General features: G+C 37.4%; 1 protein-coding gene across 5 annotated transcripts in view; it reads right to left on the bottom strand.

The window, feature by feature from the left end:
• The window catches only part of LOC148947002 (uncharacterized), a 66,120-nt gene that overhangs the window by 20,140 nt on the left and 21,981 nt on the right, over window positions 1–23,999 (bottom strand). Inside the window, exon 1 of one of the 5 annotated variants that reach the window (XM_089096806.1) lies at window positions 18,742–18,877. The exons of 2 other annotated variants lie outside the window; for them this stretch is intronic. Coding sequence is in view for 2 of the 3 variants with exons in the window: in XM_089096802.1 (XP_088952928.1) it covers window positions 9,871–10,006 (136 nt within the window). In the remaining variant the exon portion in view is untranslated. Of the gene's footprint in view, window positions 1–9,870; window positions 10,161–18,741; window positions 18,878–23,999 lie in introns of those variants that run through there. 2 more of the 5 variants (XM_089096802.1, XM_089096804.1) reach the window with 2 other exon arrangements.

Genomic DNA, 23,999 nt, shown 5'->3' with positions numbered 1-23,999 from the left:
CAACTACCACAAATCAGTATCAATAAATAAGTGAAAGCCGAAACATTTAGAAATCAAAACAAATAACAGAGTCAAATTCAAAACGAGCAGAAATTAATCTGAGTAGGGTTCTAAACCCTATGCTTTCTAAAAGCCAGAATATAATTTGTACTTTACTGAAAAAAATTCTTTTAAATGTTTTCATATATATAACTTTAAGAAATCAAAAATTAATTAAGAGTTTAAGGAATAAATATCAGCATATGTATATTAAACTGATAATTCACATTTTATTCAGTAAATTCATTTGAATTTTATTCAGTAAAGTACATTCAAAGGGTTGGTGCCCTTTTTAATAGTCAAAAATGATTGGAGGGCAACTAACCCCCCTCTCACGCCCATCTTTTCCCCAAACTCATACAATCAAAATTTTTAGATAGCCATTTTATTCAACATAGTTGAAAATTCTGGAAATTATGTCTTTGAGGATGACAACCCCAACACAGCCCGCTGGGCTGTGTTCAATTCAAACAACCCCCCCCCCCACAACCCTCAGGGCAAGGGTTGTAATTTATACCCTGGGGGCATATAAGGTTTTTTATAGAAAATATTGACGTAGAAACTTCAAAAAGGGCTCATTCCACTGGAAATTGAAAGGGCTAGTGGCCTTTTTAATAGTCGAAAGTAATTGAAGAGCAACTAACCCCCCTCTCACGCCCACCATTTTCCCAAACACATACAATCAAAATTTTGAGATAGACATTTTGTTCAACGTAGTTGGAAGTTCTGAAAATCATATCTTTGAGGATGACAACCCCCCACAGTCTTCAGGGTAAGGGTTGTAAGTTATACCCTTGGGGCTTATGATGTTTTTTATAAAAAGCGTTGTTATAAAACGTAGAAAATGGCTGATTTGATTGAGAATTGAAAGGACTAGTGCCCTTTTTAATAGTTGAAAGCAATTGGAGGGCAACTAACCGCCTCTCACGCCCACCATTTCCTCAAACACATCCAATCAAAAAATTTTTATATTCATTTTGTTCAATGTACTTGAGTTCTGGAAATTAGGTCTTTGAGGATGATAACCCCCCTAAAAGCCCTCAGGGCAAGGGTTGTAAGTTATTCCCTTGGAGCATATAAGGTTTTTTATAGAAAGGGCTGTTGTAGAAACTTTGAAAAGGGTTCATTTGATCGGAAATTGAAAGAGCTAGTGCCCTTTTTAATAGTCGAAAGTGAATGGAGAGCAACCCCCCTCCCGCCCACCGTTTCCCCAAACATATTCAATCAAAGTTTGGAGATATCCATTTTGTTCAACGTAGTTGAAAGTTCTGGAAATTATGATTTTGGGGATGACAAACACCCCACACCCCTCAGGACAAGGGTTGTAAGTTATGCCCTAGGGGCACAAAAGGTTTTTATAGAAAGCATTTTCGTAGAGACATCAAAAAGGGCTCATTCGATTGGAAACTGAAAGGGCTAGTGCCCTTTTTAATAGTCGAAAGTGATTGGAGGGCAACTAGCCCCTCTCTCAAGCTCACAATTTCCCCAAACACATCCAATCCAAATTTTGAGATAGCCATTTTGTACAACGTAGATGAAAGCTCTGAAAATTAGGTCTTTGAGGATGGCACTCCCCCCAGAGCCCTCAGGGATAAGGTTGTAAGCTATGCCCCAGGAGCATATAAGGTTTTTCATAGAAAATGTTGTTGAGAAACTTCAAAAAAGGCTCATTCAACTGGAAATTGTAAGGGCTAGTGCCTTTTTTAATAGGCTAGTCGAAACTGATTGGAGGGCAACCAGCCTCCCTCTCTCGCCCACCGTTTCCCCAAAAGCATCCAATAAAAATTCTGAGATAGTCATTTTGTTCAACGTAGTTGAAAAGTCCGGAAATTATGTCTTTGAGAATGACATTCCCCCACAGCTCTCAGCGCAAGGGTTGTAAGTCATGCGCTGTTGGCATATAAGGTTTTATAGAAAGCGATATTGTAGAAAGTTCAAGAAGGGCTCATTCGACTGGAAATTGAAAGCGCTAGTGCCCTATTTAACAGTCGAAAGTGATTGGAGGGCAACTAACGCCCCTCTCAAGCCTACCATTTCCCCAAATACATCCAATCAAAATTTTGAGATAGACATTTTGTTCAACGTAGTTGAAAGTTCTGGAAATTAGTTCTTTGCCAGCATTGCCGTAGAAACTTCAAAAAGGACTCATTCAATTGGGAATTGAGAGGGCTAGCGCCCTTATTAATAATCATAAGCGATGGGAGAGCGAATGCCCCCTCCCCACGCCCGTCATTTCCCCAAACACTTCCAATTTTGTTGAACGTAGTTGAAGGGTCCGGAAATTATGTTTTTGAGTATGACAATCCCCAACACCCCTCAGGGCTAAGGTTGTAAGTTATGCCCTAGGGGCATATAATGTCATACAGAAAATGTTGTCGTAAAAACTCCAAAAAGCGCTCTTTTGATTGGAAATTGAAAGGGCTATTGCCCTTTTTCATATTCAAAAGTAATCAGAGGGACAATCAGCCCTCCCCGACGCCCAACGTAGTTGAAAGGTCTGGAAATTATGTCTTTGAGGATGACAATCCTCCCCCATAGCCCTCATGACAAGGGTCGTAAGTTATGCCCTTGAGGCATATAACGTTTTTATAGAAAGTTTTGTCGTAGAAGCATCAAAAACAGCTCATCCGATTGGAAACTGAGAGGACTAGTGCCTCTTTTATTAGTCAAAAGTGATGAGAGGGCAAATGTCTCCCTCCATGCCTATCATTTCCCCAAACACTTCCAATTAAAATTTTGATATAGCCATTTTGTTCAGTCTATCAGAAAGGTCTGGAAATTATGTCTTTGAGGATAACAAATCCCCCACAGCCCTCAGGGCAAGGGTTGTAAGTTCTGCCCTGGGGACATATAGGGTTCTTATAGAAAGTGTGGTCATATAAACTTCAAAGGGGACTCATTGGATTGGTAATCAGACGCTCTAGTACTCTTTTTAAGAGTCAAAGTGATCGGAAGGCACCTACCCTCTCCCCCCTAAACACACGTCATATTGTCCCGAAATGCGTCTAATATAAACTTTGAGATAGCCATTCTATTCAAAATAGTCTATCATATAACAGGGCTTTTGGGGTTGAAACAAACACCAGAGTTTAGGGACAATGGTTTTAAGTTATGCCCAGGGGGTATTTAAGGTTTTTATGGAAGGAATGGTTGTTTAACTTCAGAAGAGGCTAAGTCTTTTTTCCTGAAAAAGACTATGTCAATGTAACACGAACAGAAATTAATTAAAAAACTTTTTCCATAAAATAAGCTTTTAAAAAAAAATTAAAGAACTCCATTAAACCAAAAATGAACAAAAATAGAATCAAATAATCTACCAAGCATACAACTACCACAAATCAGTATCAATAAATAAACAAAACCCAAAACAAACAGAAATTAAAATAAGTCGCACTCAAAACGAGCAGAAATTAATGTGAATTGGGTTCTAAACCCTATGCTTTCTAAAATCCAGAATATAATTTGTACTTTAATGAAGAAAAATTCTTTTAAATGGTTTCCCTTATGACTTTAAGAAAACAATAATCAATTAAGATCTTAAGGAAGAAATATCAGCATATGTAGGGGTAAGTGGTACATACTGAGCATAGGTACATAGTGAGCCACTAAGCTTAACTGCCATCTACTGAGTTGAAAAAGGACGCCCAAGCCATGTGACATAGTTTACAGGATGGCCAACTTTTTTGTCCACTTTTGATAGTATGTTTCTATCTCCGTTTTCCACCAGATCTCTTTAACCTTTTTGTTATACCCTAGGAAAAATATTTCTTGTATGCACTTTTCTGCTACCGTTTATCCTAGAAGGTTGTTTTTTACCTTGTTTGAATCCTTATTTATCAGAGAGCATAAGCAGTGCCATCTTTTACCTATTCTTACAACCAGCTTCAGGCAGTTTCACTTTTAAAGAACAGATGGCCTGTAGTACATACTGAGCCACTCAGAAGCAGTGCATACTGGATCAGTGGCTCACTATGTACCATAGGATTTTTCGCTCAGGTTTCTTCTAGAAACTGATATTTCTAATCAAATTACTTTTGTTCTAGGAACTGATCTACAACCAGAAAGAAGTCTCAAAAGGCCAAGAGTCCCAAGGGGCCAGATAGAACAGTACAGACAGGTTGCAGCGGAACAGCAGGCTGAATCTGAAGAGAATACTAGACTAGCTTTGAATAAGGTCTGTGAAGGTCTCAGTGTCCGAAAGGCTGGAAGTATGTTTGGCATTCCCAGAGCAACGCTTCAGCGGCGGTACAACGAATACAAGAATTTCAGTGATGACCAGAAGGTCTCAGCCAGTCTCACCAGAAAGCATGTATTTGTCACCGTGTTTTCTCCCAATGAAGAAGTTGCTTTGGTTACTTACTTAATCACCGCTTCGAATATGTGTTACAGGCTTACTGAAATAGAGGCCAGGAAACTGGCGTATCACTTTGTATTAGCAAATAAGAAAAAAATGCCTCAGGCATGGGTTGACCACGAAAAAGCGGGTAAAGAATGGATGTATGGTTTCAAATCTCGGAATCCTACTTTATCACTGAGGAAACCAGAAGCAACCAGCCTCAGTTGAGCAACCAGCTTCAATCCTCACAATGTGATGCAGTTTTTCAACAACCTGCTTACTTTGCTTAAAAAAAAACTGCTTTGATGCAGCTAATATTTACAACGCGGACGAAACAGGTGTGACGACATTTCACAAGCCCCCAGAGGTCCTTGCCGAGAAAGGAAGAAAAATAGTACATAAAGTTACTTCAGCAGAAATAGGAACTCTAGTGACAGTGATCGGAACAGTTGCTGCAACTGGAAATTTCTTGCCTCCGTACTTGATTTTTCCCAGAAAGAAATTTCAGCCACATATGCTGAATGGAGGCCCTGCTGGATTGGCAGGAGGAGCAAACCCATCTGGATGGGCACCCCAAGAACTGTTTTGCGACTACTTGCAACATTTCGCCAAACATTTGCATGCTACAACTGAGCAGAAAAAGCTGCTCATGCTAGACAATCACATATGCCATATCTTGCTAAATGCACTGGAATTCGCCAAGAAGAATGGCGTAGTCCTACTGACTTTTCCCCCACACTGCAGCCACAGGCTACAACCCCTTGATGTCAGTGTCTATTTCTCATTCAAGGCCCAGTATAACAGGGCAATGGATAATTGGATGTTGAGCAATCCGAGAAAAACCATCCCGATCTACGGTATTGCTGGACTAGCTGGTTCAGCCTTTCCACTCACATATACCCCTTCCAACATCCAGAGTGGGTTTGCTAGATCAGGTATTTGGCCTTACAACCCAGGCATATTTACAGAACAAGATTTCCTGTGCTCATATGTCACAGACAGACCCAAAAGTGAGGAGAATGGATCAAGCAGACCCACAAATCATGACACGGAAGCTGTGGACTCTTGCCCAGAGGCTAACAGCACAGGTGCGAGTACCAGCCCTCAACTTGGAAGAGCAAGCATGACCGACAATGTAAGACAGGCGCACATACCCTCATCTTCCATCGCCTTCAGTCCAGAACAGGTGAGGCCTTTTGCTAAAGCTGCTCCTAGGAAGCAGTATTTCAGAGGTAGGAAGCGAGGCTCATCCAAAATCTTGACTGATACGCCTGTAAAGCAACAAATCGAAGCAGAGGAAGTAGAAAGCAGCAAAGCAGATTTTACAGTTTGACGAGGACAGTGACAGCGATAGAAGCCTTTCACTCCATGATGACAGTGATGATTCGTCGCTTCACATTGGAAAGGAGGAAGAAGACAAGATATGTCCAGAGGACGGACAGTTTGACACATTTATAATTGGTAATTTCGTGAAATTTTTTTATGAAGGTGAATATTTCCCTGGAGTGGTTCAGGTAAAGAACAAAGACTCTGCCCAAGTTAGTGTGCTAAGCATGGCGGGAGTGAATAGGTGGAAGTGGCCCGAAAAAAGAAGACGCCATTGTGTATCCCCGTGAAGATATTTTGAAGAAAATTTCAAACCCGATCCCAGCAAAAGGAACAGCTTCAAGGGCATCTTCTTTCTTTACTTTCGAGGATTGGTAAACATCTGTAGTTTCCATTTCTTGCCAAACGTTTTTTTTTATAGCATACCCTTTTAGTTTTCTTACTTTTCTAGCGCTTTAACATTATAAACGAATGACTATCATCTGTTTCATTTTTTGGAAGTTTTGTTTACCTTTGTACCATTTTAACACAATAAATGATGATTTTTTATTTGAAAGTCTTCAAGCGGCCCAGTATGTACCATAGGATGGCTCACTATGCACCACCCCCGGTACATACTGGGTCAGGTGGTACATAGTGATCCACTGAGATTTTTCCCTAGATGGAGAAAGTATTAAAATCTGCAAAAATTATAACAAAAACTACTTGTTATGTGCTACGTTATGATGCAAGAGAAGTAACAAAACACCCAACGGGCAGCGAGAAAATCCACTTTTCCAAATTCCGGCTCAGTATGGACCACTCTCCCCTATATTAAACTGACAATGCACAATATTTTTCCAGTAAATTCATTTGAATTTTTTCAGTAAAGTACAAATTATATTCTGGCTTTTAGAAAGCATAGGATTTAAGAATTTAAAGCTCCTATATGCAAAAATGTGGAATTTTGTATATTTTTTTCTGCTCAATGAAAAATCGCGGATGTGTGCTTATTTGTTTTTTTTTTCTTCCCAGGGGTGATCGTGTCTACCCAGTGGTCCTAAAATATCGCGAGAGGTCTCATTCAAACGGAAATCAAAAGTTCTAGTGCCCCTTTTAAGTGACCAAAAAAACTTGAGGGTAACTAGGCCCCCTCCCACTCTCATGTTTTCCCCCAAAGTCCTCGAATTGAAATTTTGAGATAGTCATTTTTTTTCAGTATAGTCGAAAAATTTAATAACTACGTTTTTCAGTGTAGAATGAACCATCATAGTCCCCATGGTAAGGGCTGCAAATTGTGAACTTTGCCCATTGTTCATATATATAGTATTTGTTATTGGGAAGTATGCAGCCATTTTCTTTTGGGGGGGGGGGGGGTGCTTGGGGTGGATTTCTAAGGGGAAAATCTTCCTTTGGAAGGGAAATTTCTGATGAGTGAATATTTTAGGGGAATTGTTACACTGGGGAGTTTTGAGAGAATTACTATACGAAATTCTTTTGAATTGTCTTACATTCTCTTTGCCAAATTTTTTATATGGAGAAGTTCTGGGGGAATTATCCGGGGGCTTTTAAACAGGGCTTTTTTCTGGATAATAATTTCCACAGAAGGAGGCATTTATAGAGTGATCGAGAAAACGATAATAGGTTAAAGTCTTAATCCAATAAAAAAATGCTAAGGAGAATTTTTCAGGGTGAATCATCCACAAGCCATTTTACAGAGAGGGCGGGGGGGGGGGATTCTCAGCGAGGAAGGAACTGCCAGGAGGGAATTTGACGGGAGGGGGGTGCACTTTACGTTGGATCAAATTTCCACAACGGAGTTTTCCGTGAGGGGGAGGGGTATATTTCATAGAGGGAAACCCAGATTTACCCGCATTCTTTAAAAAACAAACATAAATTATGCCTTATGTGACGGGTTACTCCCTCCTCGATAATTTATTCTTTATGCTAAAGTTTGACTGTTTACTAAAATTGAAACACAGGGGCTGTTTAATTAGAATAGGAAGCTTTCTTAAAAGTGCTTAAAGCTTTAGCGTAAAGAGCAAGGTATCGAGGAGGGGGCGACCCTTCATATCCAGAAAAAATCTGCCAAAATTAACATAAAATTTGTGTTTTAATTTTTCAAGCACGGTGAGCCAAAATCGAACCTGCATTAGTTGAAAAACGTTCAGAAATTAAATAAAAAATAAGTTTTTTTAACTGAAAGTAAGGAGCAACATTAAAACTTAAACGAACAGCAATGATTCCGTATATGAAAGGGGCTATCCCCTTCTCAACGCCTCACTCTTTACGCTAAAGTTTGACTCTTTTTCACCCCTCTACATTTTAAAACAATAAAAAACTTTAGCGTAAAGAGCGAGGCGTTGAGGAGGGGACAGTCCCTTTCATATATGGAATAATTGCAGTTAGTTATAAGTTTTAATGTCGCTCCTTACTTTTAGTTAAAAAAACGTGTTTTCTTTATTTAATTTCATAAAGACGATACTTTTGTCAAAATATGAAGAACTGTTTACATTGCAATTGTATCTGTCTGGTTTATGTGCGAAGTAACAGAAGAGACGAAAATTAACGAGCAAGAGAGTAGTGAAGAATTATGGTATAAAAAGTAATGTTTGGCAGGGATAGTCACTAGTGATAAATCACTAGGGGTGGCACCGTGATTGGGTGACTTTCGGGTATTCGGGGAACCAAATTGTTTTCGGAATGACACAGATTTTCGGGGAGATCTCCGAAAATTCGGGGATAGTGCAAGACCTGATTGATTTCTAATCAGGAAAATCAAAATACTTAACCACAGAAGAAAATAAAAGCTCCGACTTTGTAGTTGACGCAATAAAGAATTGCTGCAAAATTAATTCAAAGTCAGCCGAACGCCACCGCCTCTGCCGGCAGTGGCGTGCCGGCGGCGGTCAACCGGGCCTCTCGTTGGCGGCGTTTGGTTGACGCGCCGGCGTGGCACTGGGGTCTAATCATAATGCAGCCACTTGCAGCTTAGACCTGCCAAGAACTGACAGAGAATGCAAAACCAGCCACTTTTGTACAAAAGCATATACATTCTAATATAGGATAATTTATGTCTACTAATTTTATTTGTCATTAAATCAGATGTTTGTAAATAATTGAAAATGACTACCTTAATCAAATTAATAAATTTCACTGAAAAGTACATTATCAGGCACAAACATTTTGTATGGTCTTTAATACACAAAGGGACTTAGTATGCAATCTCTAAACAGGTATGTACACAATGGACTGCTTAGAATGTTTTTTTGATTTAGAAATTTTTCATCAAGTACAGGATAAATATTTGTATACATACATCCAAAATTAAGAATAAATAGTCATAGGATTGAAAAAAAAACTGGCTACCAATGTCATTATTTTTTGTCTTAAGTCCTCTAGCTTATGGAAATTTTACTTTCTTAAACACTTTGCTACCTTCTCACCAGTTTCAAAATGAGCAATAAATGCAATTTTTGTTCTAGCCAGCAAAACGCCACAATCTTAATGAAATAGTAGTCAAACTAAATGTTTTTGCTCATGATCACTTTTTATTTTTTGCTTGTGGCTTTGAATATACAAAATTGTCATTCCCTTTAAATCATATTGTACCAAAACCAAAAATTAGTAGAATAGATTTAGGATGGTTCCCATGAATTCTGAGCACATTATGAACAAATAAAAGTTCAAATAGGGATATACAAATAGCACATTATACAACTCAGTTTTCAAACTATGCTCTGAATTGCTTCAATGTTTGAGGAATTGTATTGCAAAGAACTTCTGCAATGCAGCATTGTTTTAGTTAAAAACAAAAAACAACTTTCATCACAGTTGGCTCACAACACTAATAATTATTGGTCGCTAATAATTACTGTTCTTTGAAATACAAGTATCACTACCATTCAAAATTGAGTACAAGAATTTGGTGATGGCTGGTTTTCTTAATGTTGAAAATAAACATTCATAATACAGAGTTCCAGTTATCATATGATTGGAAAGTTCAGAAAGCTTATTAGGGAAGCTATGAACATTGGAGGTAAGGAACTTCATTCCTTGTGATACTCCTGTAATTACTTGAAATACTCCTGTATTTCCATTTGGCGTTTTAAGGAACATATTAGAAAGTTAAACAAATTAAAAGAAAATCTAACAACAGAGCAAAAGAAAGTAGGGGATTCAATTAGCTGATTCATGTAGCATTTTGTCCATAAAATACCAAACAGAAACTTGGCTGTATGTAGAACTTTCACATGGCAACAAAAAAAAACAACAAATCTTTACAATTGACTGGTTTTCTGTAGTATCTGCGTATAGTCTGCACATTAGATTTTGACCTCTTTGATAAAAACAGACCCTAGAAACAAATGCAGAAATGTTTTCTTTTGTCACAAAATATTGTCATAATGACTATAGTAAAATAAAAGGCTTTAAAATTACTTGTAAATCTAGGCTGAAAAAATTCAGATCTATTTCAAAAATTTTTGATCAACATGTTAGATTTTATTACTAGATCATTGTGAAATCCATGTCTAGCTCATACCCCTGTGGACAATTATCCCCACAAACAATTAACTCTCTGGAAAATTCCCCCTACATGTACAACTGAGCAATCACAGAGAAAGTAAGATAAAGTTCATCTGCTGTTTCTTCTTTGTCATTTCATAGTGCTGTATCCAACATTTTACCAGTTCTTTGGTTCCTCCTTACTCTAGTCCTGCATCCTCTGAAATTCCTACCTCACAAGGAATGAAGTTCCTTACCTCCAATGTTCATAGCTTCCCTAATAAGCTTTCTGAACTTTCCAATCATATGATAACAGAAGAAGTGGATGTTGCAGCATTTACAGAGGTTTCACTAAAAAACAATTTGTCAGTCTTATCACCTAATGAAATTAAAATCAACATTTACCAACTCTTTTCTAACCTGAATTCCCCACTTTGCCACAGAGGAGTGTGCTTATACATAAGAGATAGACTAAAGGTTAGTCTCATTCAATTTAATTCTCTGACTACTAATGGAATTGAGTCTGTTTAGATAAAAATACACAATCAAATAATTTCAATTGTAGTGGGCGCTGTTTATAGGACCTCCATTGTCCATTGTGTTTTGGACCCCAAATCTAATTTGGCTGCTATGTTATCACAAATGATGGCCACTTTTGCCGGTTATGATCTTGTTCTTCTAGGGGACTTTAAGCTTTCTGAAATTTAATGAATTGATGGATCTGGTTTCTGCACCATTCTCCTTTGGATATGGTATTTTAGAGATTTTCCTTTTTTGTGTGTCCTCTCTGATATTTCCTTCTGTCAAACAATATCACAACCAGTTCGTTTCAGGGATAGTCAAGTTTCCAACACTCTTGATCTGGTTATTCTCAGTAATCCTGACCTTCTTATCAAGATTGTAATTAACTACACCTGTTGGTAATAGTGACCATGTTGTAATTATTTTGGAGTTATGTTTGCCTACTAAACAACCTTCTTCTAAGCAACGAAATTATGGCAACTACAAACTAGTCTCTGAAAGACTTGCCAATGTCAACTGAAAATAGCTTATTACTGAAGATATTGATGAGAGTTGGTTAAATATAAAATGGAAATTCTGCATACTAAAAGTCTTGCACTATATTTTTGGGGGGCAAAACAGGCAAAAAGATTACCTTTTTTAACTACCAAAACAAGTAAGCTAACCAACAGGAAACACTGAGCATGGAATCACTAAAGAAAAAAAAGACCACAGAAAGTTATCAGGTATTCAAAACTTTTTATAATCAGACAACCAACCAAATAAAGGAGTTGAAGAGAAGGTTTGAGGAAAAATTGGCTGAGGATGTTAAGGATAGCCTGAAATCTTTCTGGTGTAATGCGACTCAAAAACGTAGCAGCAGATGCACAGCCCCAGATTTCCTGCACAATACTCAATCAGTTGCTGATCCTGAGATGAAAGTTGAAATTTTCAACAAACAAATATCATCTATTTTTTCCTCCAATTCCATCATTGTTTATCCCACTTCTCCTTTATATGATATATCACACAAGATGGAAGCAATTCTGATTACTGATACAATAGTTCTAAAGGAACTTATATCCCCCAAACTGAATAAATCTGTTGGTCCAGATGGCATTCACCTATGTATCCTACATGAGTGTTGTACAGTTTTGTGTCAACCTCTTTCCTGCTGTTCAAGTTATCATTAAATCTTTCCAGACTACCTCTGGATTAGAAAACAGTGCATATCATTTCTATATTTAAAAAGAGCTAGAAAGGAACTTGGTGAAAATTACTGACCCATTTACATGACATCAGCAGTTGTTAAGGTTCTTGAAAGAATAATCAATTCTGCAATTGTTAAAGATCTTGAAGCAAATAATATTTTGCACAGTTCATGACATGAGTTTTGTTCAGGAAGATTTGTTGATACCAATCTCCTTGAATCATATGATCACATCACCAAGTTGTTTAATATGGGGTTGGCTGCTGACATGATTATGCTTGACTTTTCTAAAGCTTTTGACAAAGTTTGTCACAAGCAACTTGCAATTAAATTACATCAGTCAAGCTTGAAGAAAAATCCCTGCTCTGGATTCTTGATTTCCTTTTTTGCAATCTCAATGTGTTCAGTTATTTAATGGCTCTGGTAATTGTATTCTTTCTCCCTCTACATATGTTTTGAGTGGAGCTCCTCAGGGAAAAGTTTTGGGTCCTACACTATTTAATATCTTCATCAATGATGCTGCAAAATAATCTTTTACTGCTTGGTCAATGGGCTGAGGCTTGGCTTCTTGAATTTAATGTTGCCAAGTGCCAAGTCATTCAAATTGGCAAACTGATTCCTTGTCACTCTTATTTTTTCTTAGGCCACCCACTGTCCTCTGTAAATAATAAGCAAGATCTTGGTCTCACTATTGAAAAAGGACTAAAATTCAGCACTCATGCTAAGAGGCCTACTGCTGGTGCTAGTTCTACTATGTGGCTGAAAAAGCATAGTCCTTCTAATTGTTCCCCTAAAGTCACCAGTCTTCTATAAAAGGGACTTGTGCATCCTAATCTTGAAGTTGGAATGTCTCTTGCCTCCCCATATTTTAAAAGACACAATAGAACATGAAGATGAACAGAGACATGCCACCAAAGTGATATCTGGCACACAGGAGCTTTCCTACCCAGCAAGACTATCAAAGCTGAATCTCCCTACACCTGTTTACAGGAGAAACAGAGAAGATGTCATTTTAGCCTATAAGTTAATGAGGGCTAATACTCTTCTAGCATTATTCCCTATTGTTGGTCCCAACTCAAGAACTAGAGGTCATCATCTGAAACTTGTCAAGCAGTCTAACACATCTGTTGATGTTTTCAAACAAAGGCTGGATGCTGAGTAGTCCTCCAGAGAGTGTAAGCTCAATTGGGATGCTACTGATCATGCAACAGCACCTGGTCACTAAAGAGCTTTGAATACAACTCAAGTCATCATTCTGGAGTTCTAAAGGGAGAAATCCCTAGATTGCTCCTAGCTGTAACTTAAGGTAATAAAAAAAATGAAGAGATGAATATTTTACCTATATTCTGCAATATGGATAGAGTATATAGTGGAAAAAATCCTAAAATCTTCATTATTTTTGTGTGTGTTTTTTTTTTGGGGGGGGGGGGGTTGGTGGTTGAATTTTAATTGTATGGTAAGCTATACATTAAAAAAAAAAACAATTTGCTTACTAATCTGAAATACGGTGTTGTCTATTTTACATTTGCATGGTTCTCACTTAGAATGGGACTTCAAATCATTTATATTAAAAGAAACGTTAAAGATACTTCATGTGATAGGACCTTCTCATGTATGTGCCAAACCCAGTCCATGGATAATGATTCCCTATACTTCTTAGTCCTAGTCTGTAAATCTGTGGATTTCAATCATAGGGCATCCCTGTCATTTCTCATAACTTAACATTTCCAAGTTAGCCTATTTTCTTTAACCTTTATCTTTCCCTACTATGATAACACAGCCTCTAACCCCAAAAACATGAAAAGAAAAGTATATAAAATAAATATTATAGGATATTGTACATTATATATTCTAATATTTTTGAATATTCTCAAATTGCTTCTAGAATTTTCTGTGAGAGGGAATCAGGCAAGAGCCATGACATCTACTATGGAGAAATTAAAATTAATGACATTTCAAATATTGGCATTGTAATTTTCAAATACCTAAATGCATCAACTTTGGAATAGTTCAACCATCTTGAACTTAAGCAAACTGTAAGTCAACCTATCCTTATCTGAATTAAAGATTACCTGAAATTGGACTTACTAGCAATAGGATGAATCCTGTGTTTGCCAGCTTCAGTGATGATAGTTAGTCCTCTATGGTTTATCAAAAAGTGCTAAAAATCATTTCTTTTAGTTTATAATACCTGGTAGGCTAAACCAGCATGTGCTTTCCAAGATAGCAATAAAATCATCATCAAGAATTTTACCCAAATACATATATGTATAAATACATACCTAAATAGTATCATTAATGTGGCAAAATTCTGCCAAAAGATGGTAAAATTCTAGTTAAGGACCTTCTTACCATCTTGAAAAGTATTTGAGTTAGGTAAACGAAACTTTTAGAATAAATCTAGGATCTAAAATACATCTTAGACAAGTGTGGTCTAGCTACTATGTTTACTCTCTTCTTATTTCTAAGGCTTAGAAGAGTGCATAGGCAGCACAATAGGTGTATACCTATGTAATTTCAGATAGGGGAGAGAGGGACAAAACCAAACAGATGTGACTCTTTACCTTTGACCTCTTGTCTAAAGTTTTTGAGCTAATCCATTCAAAAAATTCCCACTAGATACCCTTCATGTAATGCACATTTGTTGCAAGTTTTAAATTTTGGATAGAAGAGACAACTCAGAAAAGAGGTAAGGAAGTTTTTATATGCTTGCTGGAAATCTTGACACATGTAGTCTTTGTCAAATATTTTCTATGTTATTGTAGCTTTTGGACTGTAAGATAGCAGGATCAGACAAGGTATACCCCTGCTATCTGCATGGCAATTTTCATCCGCAAATATCAGGCTGTTATCTACAAAAAAATTAATTTTCAAAATGGCATCAACATGGGGCAACTCTGGACACTTTTATGGGAGCAATTCCAGACACTTTTCATGGTGTCCTGTTTTGCCTTTTACTGACAGGAGTTTTTCATAACTTAGAAAATGGAACTATATGTAGCTGGAGGCAGAATATTGGTAAAATTGATAGTGTTCCTGTTGTGTTAAAGAGGACCTGAAGTAATATATTTTTGCCTATCAAACTTTGCTTTCAACATTTACACTTAGACAAAAGTTACCCCTTGCCTTACAGCCTAGCCTATTTAATAATAATAATAATATAATGCAAAACAAATAGGCCACAGGGCCTCTACAAAAATCTAATTGAAAAAAATTGTAGGCACTTTCACTGTAGTATTTGTCCAGTTCCTGCTTGAACGAGTTTAATGAGTTGGCATTGATGACTTCAAAGTGGAGCTTGTTCCAGTATTGTGTTACTTGGTTCTTGAATGCCCAACCGCCGATGTCCTTTTGGAACCTCTGATTTTGAAGCTTGAGGTTGTGACCACAAAGGTTCGTGTGGCTAAAACTGAGAACATTGGTAGCCTGGATGTTTTCGTAGGCGGCATAGCAAAGCTTGTATACCTCAATGAGGTCTCCTTGGTGCAGTCCATAAGCTAGTGAAGGAAGTTGGAGCTTGCGGAGCCTATCTTTGTAAGGTAAATTTCTCAAAGTTGGACAGAACTTTGTTATTCATCTTTGAACTTTTTCAAGAGCTTCAATGTCTTTTTTGTAAAAGGGACGTGTAGTGCAATGACCATATTCAAGGATTGGCTGTACCATAGCTTTGTAGAGAAGGCAAAGGGTACTATCATTTCCAAAAGTGAAGTTGCGCCTTAAAACTCTTGCAACACGATTTGCTTTCCCAATAATGCTGTTGTAGTGGGCCTGGAAGTCGAGGTTGCTGTTAATGACAACTCCTAAGTCACGCTCCTCCTGGCATGATGTGATCAGTAAGTCTCCTAGTCTATATTCATACTGGATAGTAGGTTTCCCTATAGTTAGCTTGTGGCTTTTGTCAATATTGATTTCCATCAGCCAGTTGGACATCCAACTATTGAGCTTGTCAAGGTCCTCTTGCAGAGATTGTGCATTGGCAGCTGTTTTGATTACTTTATACAGCTTGGTGTCATCTGCGTACAGTAGAACCTTAGAGTTGATTCCTTCTACTAGATCGTTGAGATACAGGATAAATAAGAGAGGGCCAAGGACCAAGCCCTGGGGAACACCACTGATTACCTCAACTTCAAGTGTGCTCAGAGCTCCGTCTACTGATACTGTTTGAGACCGTCCAATAAGAAACTGTTCAATCCAATCAACTGTGGGTCCCAGACCAAGGTTGCGGAGTTTATATAAAAGGCAACAATGAGATACTTTGTCAAAGGCCTTTTTAAGGTCTATGTAAATGACATTGAGTTGATAACCCTTATCTGCATGGATTTTCCAGTTTTCCACCACCATAAGAAGCTGTGACTCTGCAGACCTTCTTGTCAAGAACCCAAATTGCTTGCTAGTGATTATCTTTCTTTTTATCAGGTGCTAAAGGATGTGGTCAGATATCACAGATTCCAGTATTGTGGAGGTTAGACCAATAGGACAGTAATTGAGGGGATCTTGGTGGTGTCTCGTTTTGTGCAATGGAACCACTGTTGGCTTTTCTAGATACTAGGGATAGGGAGTTCATTTGACTATAAGAATTTTTTAAAAGTCATTAGTAGGGGCTCTGCAATTACATCTGCTGTTTCTTTTAACACTCTGGGATGAAGTCCATTTGGACCTGGTGATTTGCTTATCTCTAGCTCTTTGAGTTTCTTCAGGACCACGTGTAGGTCTATCTTGACCCTGGGTGTTTGGTCAGAGACTATGGTCTGCAGGGTTGGTAGTGAGGACTGAATAGGTTCCTAGGTGAAAACAGTAGTGAAATACGTGTTTAGTAAATCTGCTTTTTCTGCAGATCTTTCAACCAGGAGTCCAGTTGTAGGGTTTTTTAAGCTTGGAATGTCTGGCTTTGCAATGCATTTAGAATTTATGTGGTTCCAAAACATTCTGGGGTTTGTCTTGATAGATTCTGCAAGGTTTTGCTCTCGCATGCCAGCTGCTTGCCTAGTTTGTTGCCTCACCTTATTTTGTAGCCTATGGTAGGCTCTTGCTTTGAGAGGGTTCAACTGGTCAGCTAAATAATTTTTCCAACAGGCTTGCTTTTTCTTAATGAGGTCCAAAACAGCACGTGGTAGGGCTGGTCTTTTATAATGTTTGGCAACTGGTATGTGTTTCTCCTCGGCCTGAGACATGATGGAGAGGAATATGGAGTACATTTCCTTACAGCTTTCAGTCAAACTGAACTCTTAAATACAACTATTCTGCATAACAATCATTGTCTTAGATTAAGTCTACCTGTTTCTTAGATATTTTGTTCCAACTTTAAGATCCTGTGTTCAAAATTGGACAACATTTTCCATGATTACAACATCAAACTTGCCTATGGCCCTAACTCCTGAAAGCATCAGACCAGATCCACAAGCAAAACTGAAATTGGGTCCATGCAAAAGTAGAATTCTGACAGAAATGCAAGAAAAAAGGCACTAGAAGCAGAGACTGCACTAAGGCTTGCTAAGAAAAAAAATCACTAAAAAAAAGTCAAAGGACTAATTCAATGCTGTCAAGACTAGAGACAGCATTTCAGACATAGATATGCCACTCAACAATGAGTTGGATGATAAGTCTTACATTGTGGAAGTATTAATGAGTTTGAGATTGATGAAGAATTATTTTGTAGAAATTTTGTGCTTGTAAGGTTTATGGTGGGAAAGAAACAAAACTCAGTTGTTTAGTATGTTGGCAAAACTGAAGAAATAAGTGACAGAGTAGCAAAAGTAAACTACCTGTAGAAGTCTGGTGGGAATTTAATCTTCCCTGAATGTCAAAATTGCGTAGAAACTGACTTTCAGTAGTGACTGGTTTCACTAGGAGGAACTGAGCAAACAATTAAAGCCCTTGTATTTGCCTGTGATTTGGCTAAATTTCTAATAACATAAATGAAATGTTGCATTTATTTTCCAGTTGCATTCTAATAACATAAATGTAATGTCACCCCCTGTTTGGGGCAACTTTGGACATTGGAAGAGGTCACACATTTTTGGATCTCTCCAAGAAACAACTTGATGGATGTCATTGAAAAAAATCACCAATAAAATTTAAAAATGGAGTTACATATTCATGTAAAAAGGAAATTGGTATCTTTAGAAATTTGCCTTGTAGGGGTTAAAATCCTCAAAATGTACAGTTTTACCCCTTTCTCCCCTACAAATTGTTTTACCTTTTTTCTTCAGTTTTCTATCTCTTTTTCATTGACCTTAGTGGTTGAAAATTCAAAAACCAAGACCTACTTTTTTATCTCAGTAGAATATTGAGCCGAATTAAGAATTTTTTTTCTTACATGTGAGAAATATATTTATAGATTTTTAATGCCTTGTAGCCTAAATTTGGATTGAGCAAGGTGTCAGGCTTAAAACACTTTTCTTGAGCCTTCTTCAAACTGATAATCTATTTTGTAGAATTTCACTTTTATAACATAAAGATTAGCCTATAAAAGGTTATCAAAGGTTTATGCTCTTTGGAGAGAGAAGGAGGGGGGTAGGTGCTACAAAACCCCTTTCTAAAAGATCAGTGACGCAATGAACTCATGTTTGAGAGTTGTATCCATGTAGCTCAGTTAGTTTCTAAGATAGCCTAGCCTATAAAAAAAACCCCATAAACTAGAATTTCACAATTTTGGTCATTCAATTTGTGTGGCCCTGTATCCCTACCAACATTAACTAATAGACACTGGCTTTATTCATATCGCTAGCAAATGCGATTTAAGGTAATGGCCTTTGACAATCTCTGGTTTTCCCCAGACTGAGCTTGTAAAGAATTTTTCTTTAGTCCAGACTGAAAGAAAACTTCAGAGAGAAACGATACTTGCTTTTAAATTTAGGTAGCTAAAATAGCTTTTTGAACTATGCTTTACTAAAGAACTTTTCAACAAGGGGTCTGATATTCCCCACAAAATGGCACCAAGTAGCAAGCAATTCAGTCCCATTCAATGTTTTTGAATTTATCGCGTGCTTTTATTTAGCTGAATGCTAATCGTCAGTTCAGCTGATGGTCCGTTTACACATTGCGGAAATCCAAGCGGAAATCCGTCCGTTTCCGTTCGAACTATGGCTAAAATAACGCTGCGTTTGAAGGCAAAGATTTCAAATTATTGCAACAGCATGACCTTTGTTCTTACCCTCTTCTGTAAGCTGTTGAGCAATAGAGCCAAATGACACCGTTTTTCTTAGTTTTCTTATAGCCTGGGTGCGCAGGATCATAGAAGCCGGGTGTAGCCTTGAGCCAAAGCTACAAGATCGTGTAGTTTTTGATAATGCATACTCATGATTTTATTCATTTAAAAATCTTGCCAAGATTCCGTCCTGATTTGACCAAAATGTTGCGGAAAGCTAGAGATTTTTTCTAGCACAAAAACGGACGGAATTTCCGCACAGACTGCTAATGGTTTGTTTACACATTGTGGAAATCCGTGCGGAAATCCGTCCGTATCTGTTCGAACTATGGCTAAAATAACGCTGCGTTTTCAGGCAAAGATTTCAAATTATTGCAACAGCTATACCTCTGTTCTTACCCTCTTCTGAAAGTTGTTGAACAATAGAGAGCCAAATGACACCGTTTTTCTTAGTTTTCTTATAGCCTGGGTGCGCAGGATCATAGAAGCTGGGTGTAGCCTTGAATCAAAGTTATAAGATCGTGTAGCTTTGATAATCCATACTCATGATTTTATTCATTTAAAAATCTTGCCAAGATTCCGTCCTGATTTGACCAAAACGTTGCGGAAAGCTAGAGATTTTTTCTAGCACAAAAACGGACGGAATTTCCGCACGGATTGCTAAATCCGAATGAATTTCCGCATTGTGTAAACGAACCATAAATCCGCATGAATTTCCGCAATGTGTAAACGAGTCATATGGCTAAAATAACGCTGCGTTTTAAGGCAAAGATTTCAAATTATTTCAACAGAATGACCTATGTTCTTACCCTCTTCTGAAAGCTGTTGAGCATTAGAGAGCCAAATGACACCGTTTTTCTTAGTTTTCTTATAGCCTGGGTGCACAGGATCATAGAAGGTGAGGTAGCCTTGAACTAAAGTTATAAGATCGTGTAGTTTTTGATAATCCATGTTCATGATTTGATTCATTTAAAAATCTTGCCAAGTTCCTGATTTGACCAAAACGCTGCGGAAAGCTAAATATTTTTTCTAGCACGAAAACGGACGGAATTTCCGCATGGATTGCAAATGGTTCGTTTACACATTGCGGAAATTCATGCGGAAATCCGTCCGTTTCTGTTCGAACTATGGCTAAAATAACGCTGCGTTTTAAGGCAAAGATTTCAAATTATTGCAACAGCATGACCTATGTTCTTACCCTCTACTGAAACCTGTTGAGCAATAGAGCCAAATGATACCGTTTTTCTTAGTTTTCTTATAGCCTGGGCGTGCAGGATCATAGAAGCCGGGTGTAGCCTTGAACCAAAGTTACAAGGTCGTGTAGTTTTTGATAATCCATACTCATGATTTTATTCATTTAAAAATCTTGCCAATATTCCGTCCTGATTTGACCAAAACGTTGCGGAAAGCTAGAGATTTTTTCTAGCACAAAAACGGACGGAATTTTCGCACGGATTACTAAATCCGCATGAATTTCCGCAATGTGTAAACGAACCATAAATCCGCATGAATTTCCGCAATGTGTAAACGAACCATTAGCAATCCGTGCGGAAATTCCGTCCGTTTTTGTGCTAGAAAAAATCGCTAGCTTTCCGCAACGTCTTGGTTAAATCAGGACGGAATCTTAGCAAGATTTTTAAATGAATAAAATTATGAGTATGGATTATCAAAAACTACGCGATCTTATAACTTTGGTTCAAGGCTACACCCAGCTTCTATGATCCTACGCACCCAGGCTATAAGAAAACTAAACAAAACGGTGTCATTTGGGTCACTATTGTTCAACAGTTTTCAGAAGAGGGTAAGAACATAGGTCATGCTGTTGCAATAATTTGAAATCTTTGCCTTAAAACGCAGCATTATTTTAGCCATAGTTCGAACAGAAACGGACGGATTTCCGCAATGTGTAAACGAACCATGAATGCTAGTGGCGATTTTCGGCCGCTACAGCCGTCGGTGCTTACCACAGACAAGAACTATTGTCATGCTACATACTTATTGTCATATTATACACTTCTTGTCTTTGGTGCCTACAGACCACAAAAAAATATAAATAATCGTCACTTCGTGTGTACTTGGATTTCACGTTCAAAACATCTTTGATTTTGCACTTCTCAAATCTAAACCTTGAGGACAAACCCTAGTTCTGCCGATTAAAATCATCTTTGGAAAAAACTGATGTGAAACGGTAAGCAAGGAAAGTTACATCTTAACAAATAGTTGAAGTATGTTTTTAAGGTATCCTTCAATATTGTCACCAGACGATTTTTCTGGGAATATTACATGAACACTATCAGCTCAGCAACAACTTCTTTAAAGTTTTATAGTATGTGTTGTGTGTTTTTATAATGCTCTTTTACTCTTTAATGTAAACTATGAGGAGCAAAAGCATATTTTAGGCTTGTTATAAAGCTTCTACACAGCATTTTATGATTCAAAATGGTTTATGGTTTGAAACGAGAGGTTATCACTCCTCCGATAAATACTGAATGATAAATTTTTGATATAGCAAGTGAAAATTATAAGTTTCAAGTTTTTTTTTTTGAAATAGATACACTGAGAAGCAGAACAAAATGGGACTGGAAATTTTGTGTTTGTGTTGTTTTTATCCCCTCAATTAATTTTGACTTGCTCTCTTGCCTGTACAAGAATCATTGTTGTCATTACTTCCAAGCCTACCAAATTACTATGATACTACACAACATTTTGAAAGCAAAATTTTACAAAGCGAAAATCATTTCTTACTTCCTATCGTTAACAATTGATGCCTTGATTGCTGGCAATTTCAGGCTGATTTTTGTTCATTAAATATAAAAAAAATTACGTCATTTTATGTTTGATTTGCAAAAAAAAACAATTGGTTCATGCACTTAAAGTTAAATACCTTGAACTATTTTAAGCTAAAAAACAACAACAATTTTTTGAATGAAGTAAAGAGGAGTACTTAAACTTCAATTGAACAGAAATTATCAATGAAACTTATCAAAATCTCTGTAGCCTTCTATTAATGCTCAAATTATGTTAGTCCTTGATAGAAAGATTTTATCAGTGCAGGGCAACTTACCTTAAACTGTAGCTCTTGCAGAGGTGCACAGGACGTCAGCAAATAGCCTATCTTACTCTGGGATGAGACTCATGCTCTGGCTCTTCTGTTACGTTCATACTGTCTATTTAGCGTGTCCTTTAGTCTATTTGGTAGTGGATGCCATCCAAAGGAACATTTCTAGAATTCTATGATATAGTTTTTATAGGATATGTTCAAGGAAGCAACGTCTCCATTGTTTTGCTCCAGAGGCAATGTCTGTTTGCCTCTGTTGATCAGAATCTTGTCATTAGTAACATAACATTTTCAGTTTATATTTAGGAGCTGGGTCAGACAATTATTCTCAAAGGTTATAAGGTGTTTTTCCCATTTAAAACTGAAATGTAAGTATTAAATGGAGGAACTCAACACAGGCGTAACATTGCTCCGGAAAATCTTGAGTTACAAATTCTTTTAGTATACCGTATATTTATAGATAGTTAGAAGTCTTTTAAGTGCCACGGTGACTTTTGCTATACTTGTGTACTGCTGTTTTTCAGAGTCATTAGAAGAAACTGCTGAAATTTCTTAGTACTTGTAGTTTTTTACCTGTTCAATGTCTTTTCCTGCTTGAGCCATTGATTGACATTACTTCAATTTCCAGACAGTTAATTTTTAATCTTAACTACTTACCATTTTCCATGACTCTATTCTGCTTTACTGCTTCTATGAGCCTGACATGATCGGTGAAGCCAAACATCCCAGAGAAGATCTCCTGTAATTAGGATACCATGTCCACTTATGTGTCAAAAATATGGATATAGAGCTGCAAGAATCTTTACAGAGTCTGACGATTTTAAGAATCTGATGATTTCTATATGTCTATTATTTCGCGTAGATTAAAGAGAATACCGCACAAAGTTGGTTTGGACGGATCTCCACGGTTAGTGAGAACCAACGGTATCTCGGACTTTCCTGTTGTTAGGGTATAGAATAGTTTCACGAGGAAAAAGAGAAATTAGATGCTTCTGAAGTGTTTTGTGCTCATTCGCTTTTAAATTTCTTGAAAAATTTGTACTGTAGTTCCTATTCTCTTTTATTTTGGGAGCCCGTTGTTCTGCCATACGAGCGAGAGGAAGGATATGCAGATGCGCAAAATACCTTACCGATTGGAATTGATCAATTCTACTGACTTATGGTCTTTACCAGGCTGCCCTTTTTCTTTTTTTTTAGCTGCTGAGAATGTCCCACTGGGTGTCAGCTTCTACTTACTAGTTATGAAATTTAAGAGAGGCTTGTCTGGTATATAAGGCGGGACTGTGGGTAAAAGGTGATTAGGAGAGTTTCGAAACAACTAACCCATCACTCATTTTATTTTTCTATGTCTGCCAAGATCTTTCCTTCTTTATCTTTTATTGGGTGTTCATATGAAATTTTATTGTCTACCATTTCTGTAGTAACCCATATTATAGTTTCGATGGCTCTTTGCTTCTTCTTCTTGTTTAGCTTTTCCGATAATATATTGGCTTTTGAAAGACCTGACACTTTTCTTTACATTTCTAACAGTTCCTTTATAATACAGGCTTCTGTTTGACGTTGATTGACCGTTTTTCCCGAAAGAAGTTGACTTCAGTTTTATGCAATTCAATACGAGACCCCGAAACTTTTGGATGTTTGCTCTTGTTGAGCCAGTTTTCTTAGCATGAGTGTTTCTATATCTGTGACCGTCTATATTTTGTGATGCATCTTCCAAAATTATTTTTCGTTTCCTAATACCTCATTGACTCAATGACTGATAGCCTCCCCCATTAACTAGGATCTTTCATATATCGATGAATATTTTCACAGTACCCAAATATTGGCCGACTGCTTATGTCAATCCTGTGTATATAAATACCAAAAACTAGAGACCTCTCAGTCTGACCTCTTATCC

The sequence above is a fragment of the Artemia sp. Qi Xiang Cuo genome, chromosome 11 (assembly GCF_049724085.1).
Source record: "Artemia sp. Qi Xiang Cuo chromosome 11, ASM4972408v1, whole genome shotgun sequence".
NCBI classification, from domain to species: domain Eukaryota; kingdom Metazoa; phylum Arthropoda; class Branchiopoda; order Anostraca; family Artemiidae; genus Artemia; species Artemia sp. Qi Xiang Cuo.
This window is presented reverse-complemented; position numbering and strand designations above follow the sequence as displayed.